The sequence below is a fragment of the Tachysurus vachellii genome, chromosome 8, assembly GCF_030014155.1.
Source record: "Tachysurus vachellii isolate PV-2020 chromosome 8, HZAU_Pvac_v1, whole genome shotgun sequence".
NCBI lineage: Eukaryota > Metazoa > Chordata > Actinopteri > Siluriformes > Bagridae > Tachysurus > Tachysurus vachellii.
Genome location: NC_083467.1, coordinates 15,638,926 through 15,651,051, shown reverse-complemented (window position 1 = coordinate 15,651,051; position 12,126 = coordinate 15,638,926). Strand labels below are relative to the sequence as shown.

The following is a 12,126-nucleotide window of genomic DNA, read 5'->3' as shown; positions in this document are numbered from 1 at the left end:
GTCAGCACTAAATCTACGTTTTCATATTTTACATTATGTAGGCTGTATAGTCATACCTGTCATGTTGGGGGACAAAAGGTGAATTTGTGAGTTTTGTCTGAAACGTTTACAAGCATCACGCCTTCAGCCAGACTTATTACAGGCTGAGAGGCTTGTCTGGCGCCAGAGCAGCGGGAGGAGGCGTGGCCGGAGAGAGGGGAAAACATCTGAAACATTTCAGTAGTGCGCTACAAGCCCTATAGCAAAAAGCCTTCACAGAGGAACAAACAGCTTTCTCTTCAATCTTCAAGTGCTTGAGATGAAATCGCAAAAGAACGTAAAATTCACATGAAACATTTTTATTTAAATACGAATTTCATTGAATGGCAGAACTGTTCATTCAGGATAAGACATAAAAATAAATTAAACAAAAGTAGGCTATTTCCGAGAAACGTGTTACATGTGAATTTTGAGTGGGGGAAAATCAGTAGCTTCTGAGTTTTTAACGATAACGTTTTTCATTAATATATCCAACAAAAACGAAAACCCTACCTTATACCTACAAGCCTATAATGATGGCAACATCTCAGAAGGACGCGGTGAAACATACAAGTACAGAGAGAGTTTCTCCTACTAACCTTATGTACAACTTAGAGAGCAAATATAAAAAAATCTGAGACAACGATGGGCACATTTAAAATACATCATGGTGGACAAACCAAAGTGAGGTCATTTTCTGAAGGCACGATACAGCTTGAAATTGTGCTACATAATCTGACGTCAACACATCCTGCTATAAAGTTCACTCCGGCCTGAATAGCCTTTTAGAGCATAGCTTTGGATCTTAGTGGTTCATTAACAATGCATTATGTTATCCTTTCATTTTCCGCCTCCAAAATAAATAAATACAAAAATAATTGCATTGTCTTTTATTCTTCCGCATCTGCCTGATGACGAAATTGTGTATAATGAAAAAACTGAAAGAAAAACAGTATTACACGCAGCAAGGAACATGGCAGGCTTACATCTCTGTCCAATATAATCAGTCGCGGCAGTTCTCAGAAAACGAGGCCTATAAGTCACCCCAAGCTCTCGTTTTTCTTCTCTTTGTCTATTTCCCCGCAAAATTAATTCTCCAGTCTTTTTTAAAAGTCATTTTCGTTGTTGTCAAAATATCGTCCCAGCGCTGACGGCTGTGTTGTGATGGTGCGGTGCCAGCGCGTTTGCTTGGAGGTGCGCGCCTGAGTTCGTGGATGAGTACCAGGAGTAGTTGGTGAGGAAGGAAGGCGCCGTGGTGCTGGGAGAGCCGCTGCTCGGGGCTAAAGCCGAGCTCACACTGTTCATCCTCTGATTTGGTGGAAAGTCCCAGGCGCTGTTAACAGGAGGCGAATGGCACGGCGGAGACTCGCTGGACGCCACGTGTTGCTCGGGCGGGATTTCACCATTCTTCCACAACTTTTTGAACTTTGAGCGGCGGTTTTGAAACCATATTTTCACCTGAAATAATAAATCAAGATGAGGGAAGCTTGGTCAAAACAAATAAACGCATATAAACTACACATGGCTAAAAAAACAAATATATGATTTAGTTGTGCGCTTTGGTAAAAGTAAAAAAATGCATTGTTTAACGGTATATCTCTGTATCAACAGGCTTTTAATTAATTAACAGGTTTGTATTAATTAATATATTGCAATTTTAGTATTATACAATTATATGTAAAGTAAAATTGAATGGCAGGTACAACGCGATTATACGTAGACTATATAGATAATATACATATATATAGACTATATAGGTGAATATAGATAATAATATATATCTCAATTATATATATATATATATATATATATATATATATATATATATATATATATATATATATATATATATATATATATATATATATATAATTGAACATAATAGATGTTTATATAAATGCATTTTGCTAATAACAGTTGAGTGATGATGCTTTTGCTGCCGTTGTCAATGACACTCACCTGGGTTTGTGTGAGGCCCAGAGAAGCGGCGAGCTCAGCTCTCTCCGGCAGCGCCAGATACTGCGTCTTCTGGAAGCGCCTCTGCAGCGCGGCGAGCTGGAAACTCGAGTAAATCGTTCTCGGCTTGCGCACCTTCTTTGGCTTTCCGTTCACCATACGAATTTCAGGTTCGTTCTCCTCTTTTTCTAGAATGAAATAAGACCATTTTAGACTATAAGATGCACTAACTAGTATTGTGGTAAACAAATAAGGTTCCATGCAAAGCCAGGTGAGTAGTCTAATCACTAGAGTAAAAACGGCTGTAATTAGTTTTCATGGTTTTACACTTGTAGCTTGCTGAATAATAGCACACAGTGGAGATCGGTTTACCTGCGTCAGTAGGAGTAGGCGATGCGCTAGAGCCGTATGTGGTGTACGCACTGAAGGAACTGTTGAAGCCCAACTCATAAGACTTGGCGTTGTACTGGACGCTGCTCATGCCGTTGTTGTGGTACGGATAAGTACCGAGCTGGCCATAAGGCGACCCTGCACAGTGACCCGGCTGCTGGCCGTTGTAGTAGCTACTGTCCGTGGCGGTAGAGACGGGTAAAGTCGGGGATTCCTGTGACTTGTGCAAGCTGTGGTAACCGCTCGAGGTAATCTGGTTGGAGTGCATATCTGTGCTGAGACTGTCAAACACCCCAGTCATGATTAATTCTCAAACAAAATGAAACCGTGCAAATAATGGATAGGCACTCATCTACACCGCGTGGGAAAAAGTAGAAACAAAATTCACGATCAGTTACTAATTTGTTTTCGCAGTAGCTGTCATTCCTGTGAGATTTAGAGAACAGACTGTCATTCCCTGCCCGAGGAGCGTGATTGTCTGCAGCTCAGGAGTGCAGCGGGCGGCATTTATCGCGCGTCACGTGGGAGGCCGAACCTGCGCGCCACAAACAGCCAATGAAGGCAGGCTTCAGGAAAACGCAGAGCGATGTACAGAGCTGCACAAAAATCAACATTTAGCGTGTTAATGTTTGCATACACACATACACATATAAAAGCAATCATACCTACAAGGAAAAATAAAATATTGGATTAAAGACTTAATAAGCGTCAACTTTTCTGCTAGCTATTTCGTATTTTTTCGTGTGAAAACAACCCGTTGGGAAAGATTTAAACAAGTTTACGCTTAAAAAACAACTTTTGTCAAAGTTTTCTTTTTTACAGTAACCATACATACATACATACATACATACATACATAGATTAAATATAAAGAAAGAACAAATAAATGAATGAATGACATGAGCAAACGTAATGCAAAAACATTTGAATTTACATGATCTATAATAACGTTCATTTTAAATAGTTATTTGTAACCACTTATAAGACATTTCCAGTTTTTACTTGATTTAGTTTATAACACCCGGACAAGTAAACGAAATCTCTGTAATTTATACACAGATTTTGGTTACCCATTCTTTTTATTTTACAGAATGCCTCAGTACTCAGTACAAATCTTCTCGCCCTGTTGCGACATCTGTTGGCATAAACACCCTAAGAGTAAAAGGTTAATGGCTGATCAAAAGGCCGATGAAGCAATGCTTTTTAGCTGAATAGGTATAAAAATATATAATTTTAGTACATATCATTTTAGCATATTAGTTATTTAAAAATTTACTTATAATTCTGTATGTAGCTTAGTTAGTTTATTTGCTGCAATATAGCCTTTTTTTTCTTAACCTGATACAGCACAAATAATAACCCCAACAACACATTAACCACACAGACAAAACCAAGCATGCTAAATTAAATCATATTTTTAGGAAAACTAAATTTATTTATTATTTATTTATTGTTTGTTTGTTCATTTATTTGTTTGTTTATTTGTTCATTTATTTATTATTCGACATGTTTTTATACAACGGTAGATTTATTAGAGTCCAGAAAATATGTATATGATTGTGAAACTTCAGATCTTCAGAATTAATATCTTTAGTTTTTGTTCCATACAACAGGTGTTTTTAGCTACTTCTCTCTTTATTGCATGTTGTATGATAGATAGCTTCCAAAATCATGGTACACATGCATACTTCCTGTATACATAATATATATATATATATATATATATATATATATATATATATATATATATATATATATATATATACATATATATATATATATATATATATGTATATATATATATATATATATATATGTATATATATATATATATATATATATATATATATATATATATACATATATATATATATATATATATCTCGCTATTATTTAGATCACGTGTTAATGCAAGTACTAAGCTGCTATTCGTTTTTAAAAGCTTGTTTTCATTGTTTTCGATATTTTAATGTTTTTTGTTTGTTCGTTTGATTTTTAAAAAATATTTCTTTTATATTGAGCCTGCTTAAGCATATTTACAATATATGACTGGAAGTATTTATGCGTGTACGTGTATTTTTCCTAGTGTGTATGTTTTCTTATGAAAGTTATTGTTTTCTATGAGATTTAGCAAAATAAAATTGTTCAACAATGGGGGAAAAGAGCTACAAGTTATTGCAAGTAGTAATCAAAATGACACATTAGCTTCCCCTGTGGTGTACAGCGGTATTACTGCGTTAAATTGTCACACGCAATGAATATAGCAGACCGAAAGGGGGCGCTGCAGCACATGCATTATATGGTCATGACTCCATGGTCAACTCCTATAACACAGAATGCTTTATGTTCATCAAGTTGATAAACCCACAGAGACTTCAGAACGGGTCACAAACCGTTGAATGAATTGCAATTACTATATGTTTTGAGCTATTATACCACATAGCTGTTGAATTCTCAAAACTGATTAGTAAGCAGGTGGTGATTAAGCTGCTCTGACAATAGTTGCATTATAACGTCACAAATTTATATAATGCACTGTTTCTGTAGTAACGTTTCATTCACAGGCACACAATCTAAGACTTCTAGGGATGTGGGAATCGTGGTAGCCTAGTGGTTAATATTGTTATGAGTTCAAATCCCAGGTCCATCAAGCTGCCACTGCTGGGCCCCTGAGCAAGGCCCTTAACCCTCAATTGCTCAGTTGTATAAATTAAAATAAATTGTAAGTCTATAAGGGTGAATAAGGGTGTCTGCTAAATGCCAGAAATGTAAATCAAAGACACAATCAAAAATTAATTGTGTCAATTAACAACAACAAAAAAGTATAGTTATTTTACTGATGCTTTTAATAAGGAGATGTTTAACGGACATTTATGGAAGACGTTTAGGGTGTCAGTTCCATTGTTCATGTCAGTACATTTTCTGCCACATGGAATCTTCTGGAAAGAGAACTTAAAGCTTTGTTCTGATTGATGCATGATTGATTATTATAGTTATTATTTCCCATCAGGTTTTATTTCTTACTTAATGCTGCAGTATTATAATGCAAAGCATAGGTCACTCAAATAAATGAATATTACATTTTAAAACACGTATCTAATGCTTTCAGTAGAAACCTGATATTTGTAGTGTATAATATACCTGCCAAGGTCAGGAATGATAGGCGTACAGCTGTATTTCTTATACTAATATCTGTGTTGACAGGGCAAACATTGTCTGACAGAGGCAAAAAGATCTGTCTGAGGTAGAATGAGACTGTGACAGATTATTGAAGATGACTTGGGAAATCATTTTGGGATATTCTTCAAAATGCATGTGTGAGGAAGAGACTGAAGAGAAGAGTATTTTACATGTTTCTTGAATAATTTAGCTTGGCACGTGAAAAATTAAGAACCACATTCAAACAGCAGTAATGAAGCATGATGCTTGACCATGAAAAATCAAGCATTCTTTTGCTTGATTTTTCTACCTTCTAGTTATGCATTTATTACAATTTAAGGTGTTGTATAAGTACATGATTCAAAAAGATGGTGCGTAAAAGTAGCACACCAATAGGGGTCAGTAGCTACATATCATGAACTTTTGGCCAGCTGTCTTGCCCTTATAATAGGTCTTTAGCTAAACAAATAAGGCTGGAAGTAAATATTCATACTTTACAAGAAGCTTGCTGCTAAAACTCCCTGTATCTCTAACTGTATAAACTGTAAAAACTACTGGATAAATGGGGTTTATTTGCTTCTGTTGTCTTTTCTGGCTTCTGTTCTCAGTCTGACTATAATTAGCCTTCACTCATCTGTAGCTCACTGCTCTAATCATGGAGAGGAGTGCAGAAGCTTATCATGGTTATCATGGACTCAAGGTTACAGAACACTAAAAGTTGTAGAGGGAATTTGGTAAAAATCCTTCAGCGTTTTGCTACTGATAAGGTGTTTTGATAGAACATTCCTTTTTGTATAGCAATGTAGTCTACCATTATTGGCAAGATGGCATGAAATACCACTGACTCAGTATGTGCCGCCATTCAGCTATGCTCATCATCAAATTTTCAGCTGCTTTCCGAAGGTACAGCTGTCAGATTCAACCACATGTGCTGCATTGTTTCATTTAGTGGCAACCTGTCTGCCCTTTTCAAATATCCTAATCTGTAAAAAAAAAATACACACACACACATATATATATAAGTAATAAAATTAATTGTTTTTGTTTAGTCTACATATGAATAAAATGTGTGAAGGTTTTGCTGTGTGATAGGATGACCATGCAGTCAAACATTTCATTTACAGCCTTTGGCAGATACCTTTATCCAGAGCGACTTACATTATCTCGTTTTTTTTTTATAAAACTGAGGGTTAAGGGCCTTGCTCAGGGGCCTAACAGCAGCAGTTTGGTGGACCTGGAATCAAAACCACAACCTTCCGATTGGTAGCCCAATACCGTAACAACTAGGCTACCACACACACCCCAAACAAGCAGAAAGAAAGCTTTTAATAGAGTGCTTCAGAAACAGACAGTTGAGCATAAACACACTGGCAAGATGCACTATAATGCTTATAATGCTTAGATGTGCGTACACCTTTTTTTTTTTTTACTAAAAACAACACAATATTCTCAGAAGGTGACCTGAGGTCTTAGTATACAGAACCATGACACATTCAATTGATTTCTGTTCATTTCAGATTACATAGTGATCTACATAGTGACTGAGACAACATTGGGCCCCACCCCTAGACAACACGAGGAAGAAACCTTGTGAAGAACCTAATTCAAAAGGCATCCTCTTCTGAGTGACAGCTGGAGTTGGCTTTTAAAACACTGCATTTCAAGAAACTAAATCCAGGTTATCATCCACCCATGATAAACATTTTTGAGTCTTGGGTATTAACTGTTTTTTTTTTTTTTTTGAGTGAAAATCCCATGGGTATCGAAGTAGGACCATTCACAAGAGCAGAAAGTGAGTCAAATGTGAGTCATAAGTGAAGAATCATAGGATCAGGATGAATCAGTCAGGTCCAGAGGGTGAGGGGAGCCACATCTGTAGAACTCTGTTAGCACCATCTTGACATGAGGCAGCAGGTGTTCTCACATCTGCAAATTTATAATCACCTGACAACAGACTATGCACATTCTGACCATCTTTAGGTCTAATACTATGCAATATATACTTATGAAAATTGATAAGGTGAACATGATGGACATATGAGAAAACACTGCACTATAGATTAATGTATTTTCAGAACAGGCTTAATGTTATTATAGCCAAAAAGACAAATATTAAAATTAAAGTATGTCCAATGGCTTCTACTCTAATCGTAGGAGGAAACTAAAAGCATGAAGATGAAGAGGAAGCATTAAAGAAACCTATTTCTGATGGCTCTGAAGTTTGAAAGGTTGGTATCATAAACACTGGGATATCATCCAAATGGCATAACCTCATTCTGAAAAATTGATTTTTCATTCAAATGTCTATGCATAATTCATTGTTATACTTCATGATGTTACTGAACTCACATGCACTTCTTTCAGAATCTAAGAAGAAAAATATTTACTGTAACTAGTGCCATGCATTTTCTGTAGCCATAATAACAAAGAAAATTGACCTTGTCTGTTATTCTCTATTCACTCATCTCTCTCTCTCTCTCTCTCTCTCTCTCTCTCTCTGTCACCCACACACCTCACAATAATATACTTCAACCTTGCATAAGGAACATATGTTTTACAGAAAAACATGGCTAATGGCATCCAGCCTGTATAATGTGGAAAGGTTTATACAAAATATTAACAAACAAAAAAAAGAAAATTCTGTTGTTTGCAACATCAAATATAATGTGAAATATAAATTTAGCTAGCTCTTTTAACTATTTCTATTTGTTTCTATTTCTATTTCTATTTCTAAAGTTGGCAAATAACTGTTAGCATTAGTGGTTTTAACCCACATTAAGCTTATAGCTACAATACTAACTGTCTTACACTCAGTTTGACATGTTCTATGCTGACTAGTCATTCATCAGCATCTGCTAATGAGATATGTGTGAAAATGATTTTCCACACAGTGCAAAAGTATTGTGTAAAAGCAGTTGCTGATTGTAGGCTGTTTTCCACATGTATTCAATGCATGCCATGAAGGCTGTCTTTAGATTGAGCTAAGTTACTTCATTTCATTTTTATTAGTTATTCTTTCTCTATACTTCCCACTATAGTTAGATTTCTTAGGACCACATCTGCCATGACTGAGTAGGAGGAAGTATCACATAGCATTGAAATATCAACTAAAACTCATGTTTACAAAATGATTCTCAGACAATTGGACATCAGTGTTTACACACCTGCCGTATTGCCAACACTTTGCTGTAACAGTGTCATGGACTATTTAACTTGCTGTGACAGCTTTGATAGATAGCTGAAAGCCTGAAAAAGAGCAAATAATACTCATAAAATAACATTTAATTTACATTAATACTCACATATATGTACATATTTGTATATATATATATATATATATATATATATATATATATATATATATATATATATATATATATATGTTATTTTACATAGCTAATGTATGAAACGCTTTTAGCTCTGAGCAGCTCCTTCAGTGACAGACTGTTACATCCTAAGTGTCTGAAGGAGAGATACAGACGGCCTTTTCTCCCTGCTGCTACAGTATTACACTTTACAATCAAAGCTGCTCCAGTCAACCAGTCACCATAATGCCCACCGTTATTACTGTTTTGACTGCAATAATAAACAATAACAAAGTATTTTAAACATGTGCAATGAAAGAAATAACAGAAATTTAGAAAAATGTGCAATATTACCTATGTGCAATTGTCTGTTAGTGTAACTACTTACTCGTGGTCTCTTTTTACACATTATGTTATATATATATATATATATATATATATATATATATATATATATATATATATATATATATATGGCATATATATTATATTCCAGGTGAGGGAAAATTGGGAGAATTTCTTTTTATTTTATGGGTACTGGTTTGCCATCATGCTGGCATCAGATTTAATCTATTGCACTCCAGAACTTCTGAGCTGAACTGTGTCTGAACTGTACCTGGGTCAGTCAGAGCTAGAACTGTGAATACAAGGTACTTTAACTGCCAATATTTCACCAGGGAAAATTATATTTCACTAATGGATCTGCAGGATTCACTGTGAAATATAAATCACTTATAACACCATTTTCGACCACATAAGACCTGGCCCTTTAGTTCAGAGAATTTCAATATATGAAAGAGAAATTATATGTAATGTATAGCTGGCAGGGATCATGACATTACTTTAGCTATTGAGCTAAGCTTTTTATTATTCTTCTTTCTCAGCAGAAATGGGCTTTGATGATGCACTAAGCCAAGGGTAAAGTGCACCACTGCTAAAATATTTTACTATAGTATCATTTTAATTTGCACCTTTCTGTAATATTTAAACTTTTTGGGATTTTATATGTTTTCTACCTTTTGGATACAGCACGAGGCTTCAAAAATTAAAATAAAAGAAATCATATTATTATGACATAATAAAATGGTACCATTAGAATGTACTATGAATATAATGCAATAATGTCTGTTTGTATCAGTCAAAAACTCATATATAAAGTGGGAATTACAATTATTTTGTATGGAATGTGAATATTTTGTTTATAAATCTTATGTGAAATGTCCAGTTTTATTAAAGATTACCAGTGTGTGAAATGTTAGAAAACCTTATTTTAGTTTTCTCATCAATGAGACTTTATTGATGTCACTGTTAATGTCACTACTGTAATAATGCCCACACATTCCTATTAGAAAATGGAAAAATTGCTAATCAACCTGAAATAAGGATTTACTGAATATTTTACACTTATTCTGACATCTGTTTCTGTTATTAATGGATCATGTAAGAAAAAGTGGAAGTGTCTGTGTTTTTTCTGTGTTTTTGGCTGCCATGTTGAAGACTGAGAAAAAAAATAATTAAGGTGTTTGACTACCAATTGGAAGGTTGTGAGTTCAATCCCAAGTCCACCAAGCTGCCACTGCTGGGCAATTTAGCAAGGCCCTTACATGAAGAATGAGATAAGATCATCTGCCAAATTGCCATAAATGTAAAAAAAAACAAAAAAATTCTGTTACTCTGCTTTATTGACTCAATTGATCAAAACAAAACAGGTTAACTTAGCACTTTAAATGTTTTGCTAGTAAAAAAAAAATGTTCCTACAGTTTGTATTACAGTATACGATTCATGACTGCTCATGACAAATCATATCTAGTGATATGATACTATACAATAGCTTCACCTAAAAACATGTGTTAACAGTGCAGTGTTAAGGTATGTCTGGTTTCTCAAAAATACCTCAGTGAACCGTGTTTTAATGATGTGTTCCACTGGCACTTCGGTCTATTCAGTGTGTAGGGAGAGTATGTGGGGGAGGTGGAGGTGGAGAAAGTGAAGGATATTACTTCTATTGTGTTAGTAATCAGCTGTGAACTGCCCTGCTGAGGCGTGCTGTTCCCCTGCTGCCCTAAACATTCACATTTATACAGAAGTACTCATGCAGCACAGAGCTCCATAAATCCACCTCTGTCGCTCGCATAGCAATCTAAAATGCTTTGTTTACTTTTGTGTAGAACTGGAACCAATGTTTTACACATAAAATGTAATCAGTTATGTTTAAAATGAAAGTAATTGTGTATCTTTTTTACAATTTAATTAGGCAGTTATTGACAAGGGGGGCACGGTGGCTTAGTGGTTAGCACGTTCGCCTCACACCTCCAGGGTTGGGGTTCGATTCCCGCCTCCGCCTTGTGTGTGTGGAGTTTGCATGTTCTCCCCGTGCCTCGGGGGTCTCCTCCGGGTACTCCGGTTTCCTCCCCCGGTCCAAAGACATGCATGGTAGGTTGATTGGCATCTCTGGAAAAATTGTCCGTAGTGTGTGATTGCGTGAGTGAATGAGAGTGTGTGTGCCCTGTAATGGTTTGGCACTCCGTCCTGGGTGTATCCTGCCTTGATGCCCAATGACGCCTGAGATAGGCACAGGCTCCACGTGACCCGAGGTAGTTCGGATAAGCGGTAGAAAATGAGTGAGAGTGAGTGAGTGATTGACAACTAGTCTATTTAGCCAAATGTAGCCAAAGTGACTACTAATTTCTGGGCTATTTACCACCTTAGTTACCACATCCTGCTCACAAACTTGTTGGTAATCCCACAACTCTAGTCAAACACACAGACACAGGGAGAGCAGAACAAATGAAACAGACATAAGTTAATGTTTGTTGACCTCCGTGTGAATACCCCATGTGTAGATTCAGCTGAGTGGAGTTCATGTTTATATGCAGTGCCTTACTACAGTTTACATCATATAGTGTAATATAATATGTAAACCTGCTAAGAAATGTTAGCAATAATAATAATTACATCAAGAAAGAAGCATTTTTAAAAACATTTTCTGTAATAATTTTGGGGAAACATGGTCGGTTTTGTGCCAGAGGTATATTAGAAGATTACATGAATTAGGATCTGCAAAAAATACTATATGTAATATATAGTATATTTCTATATCAAATATATAGAATTGATATCCAAATTATTATTCCTTAAATGATTTTTTTTTTGTTTTGTTTTTTCCTTCCCAGGGAAAATGTTGTGTTGTGGTAGGTCTCTAATTTCTGATGTATGTTTGCTCATTTTGCCGCTACATTACCTACTCGTTAGATGAAAATTTATTTACTATATTAATAATCAATAAAATGTATAACTA

The 12,126-nt window shown here is 35.6% G+C and overlaps 1 protein-coding gene across 1 annotated transcript; it reads right to left on the bottom strand.

The window, feature by feature from the left end:
* Window positions 1–322: 322 nt before the first annotated feature.
* On the bottom strand, window positions 323–2,829 carry dlx2a (distal-less homeobox 2a). The gene is made up of 3 exons (XM_060877333.1): window positions 2,347–2,829; window positions 1,978–2,162; window positions 323–1,476 (listed from the first exon to the last, which is right to left on the bottom strand). The coding sequence occupies exons 1-3, from the start codon at window positions 2,663–2,665 to the stop codon at window positions 1,147–1,149; spliced, it is 834 nt and encodes a 277-aa protein (XP_060733316.1). The 5' UTR covers window positions 2,666–2,829; the 3' UTR covers window positions 323–1,146.
* Between the last annotated feature and the right edge of the window lie 9,297 nt (window positions 2,830–12,126).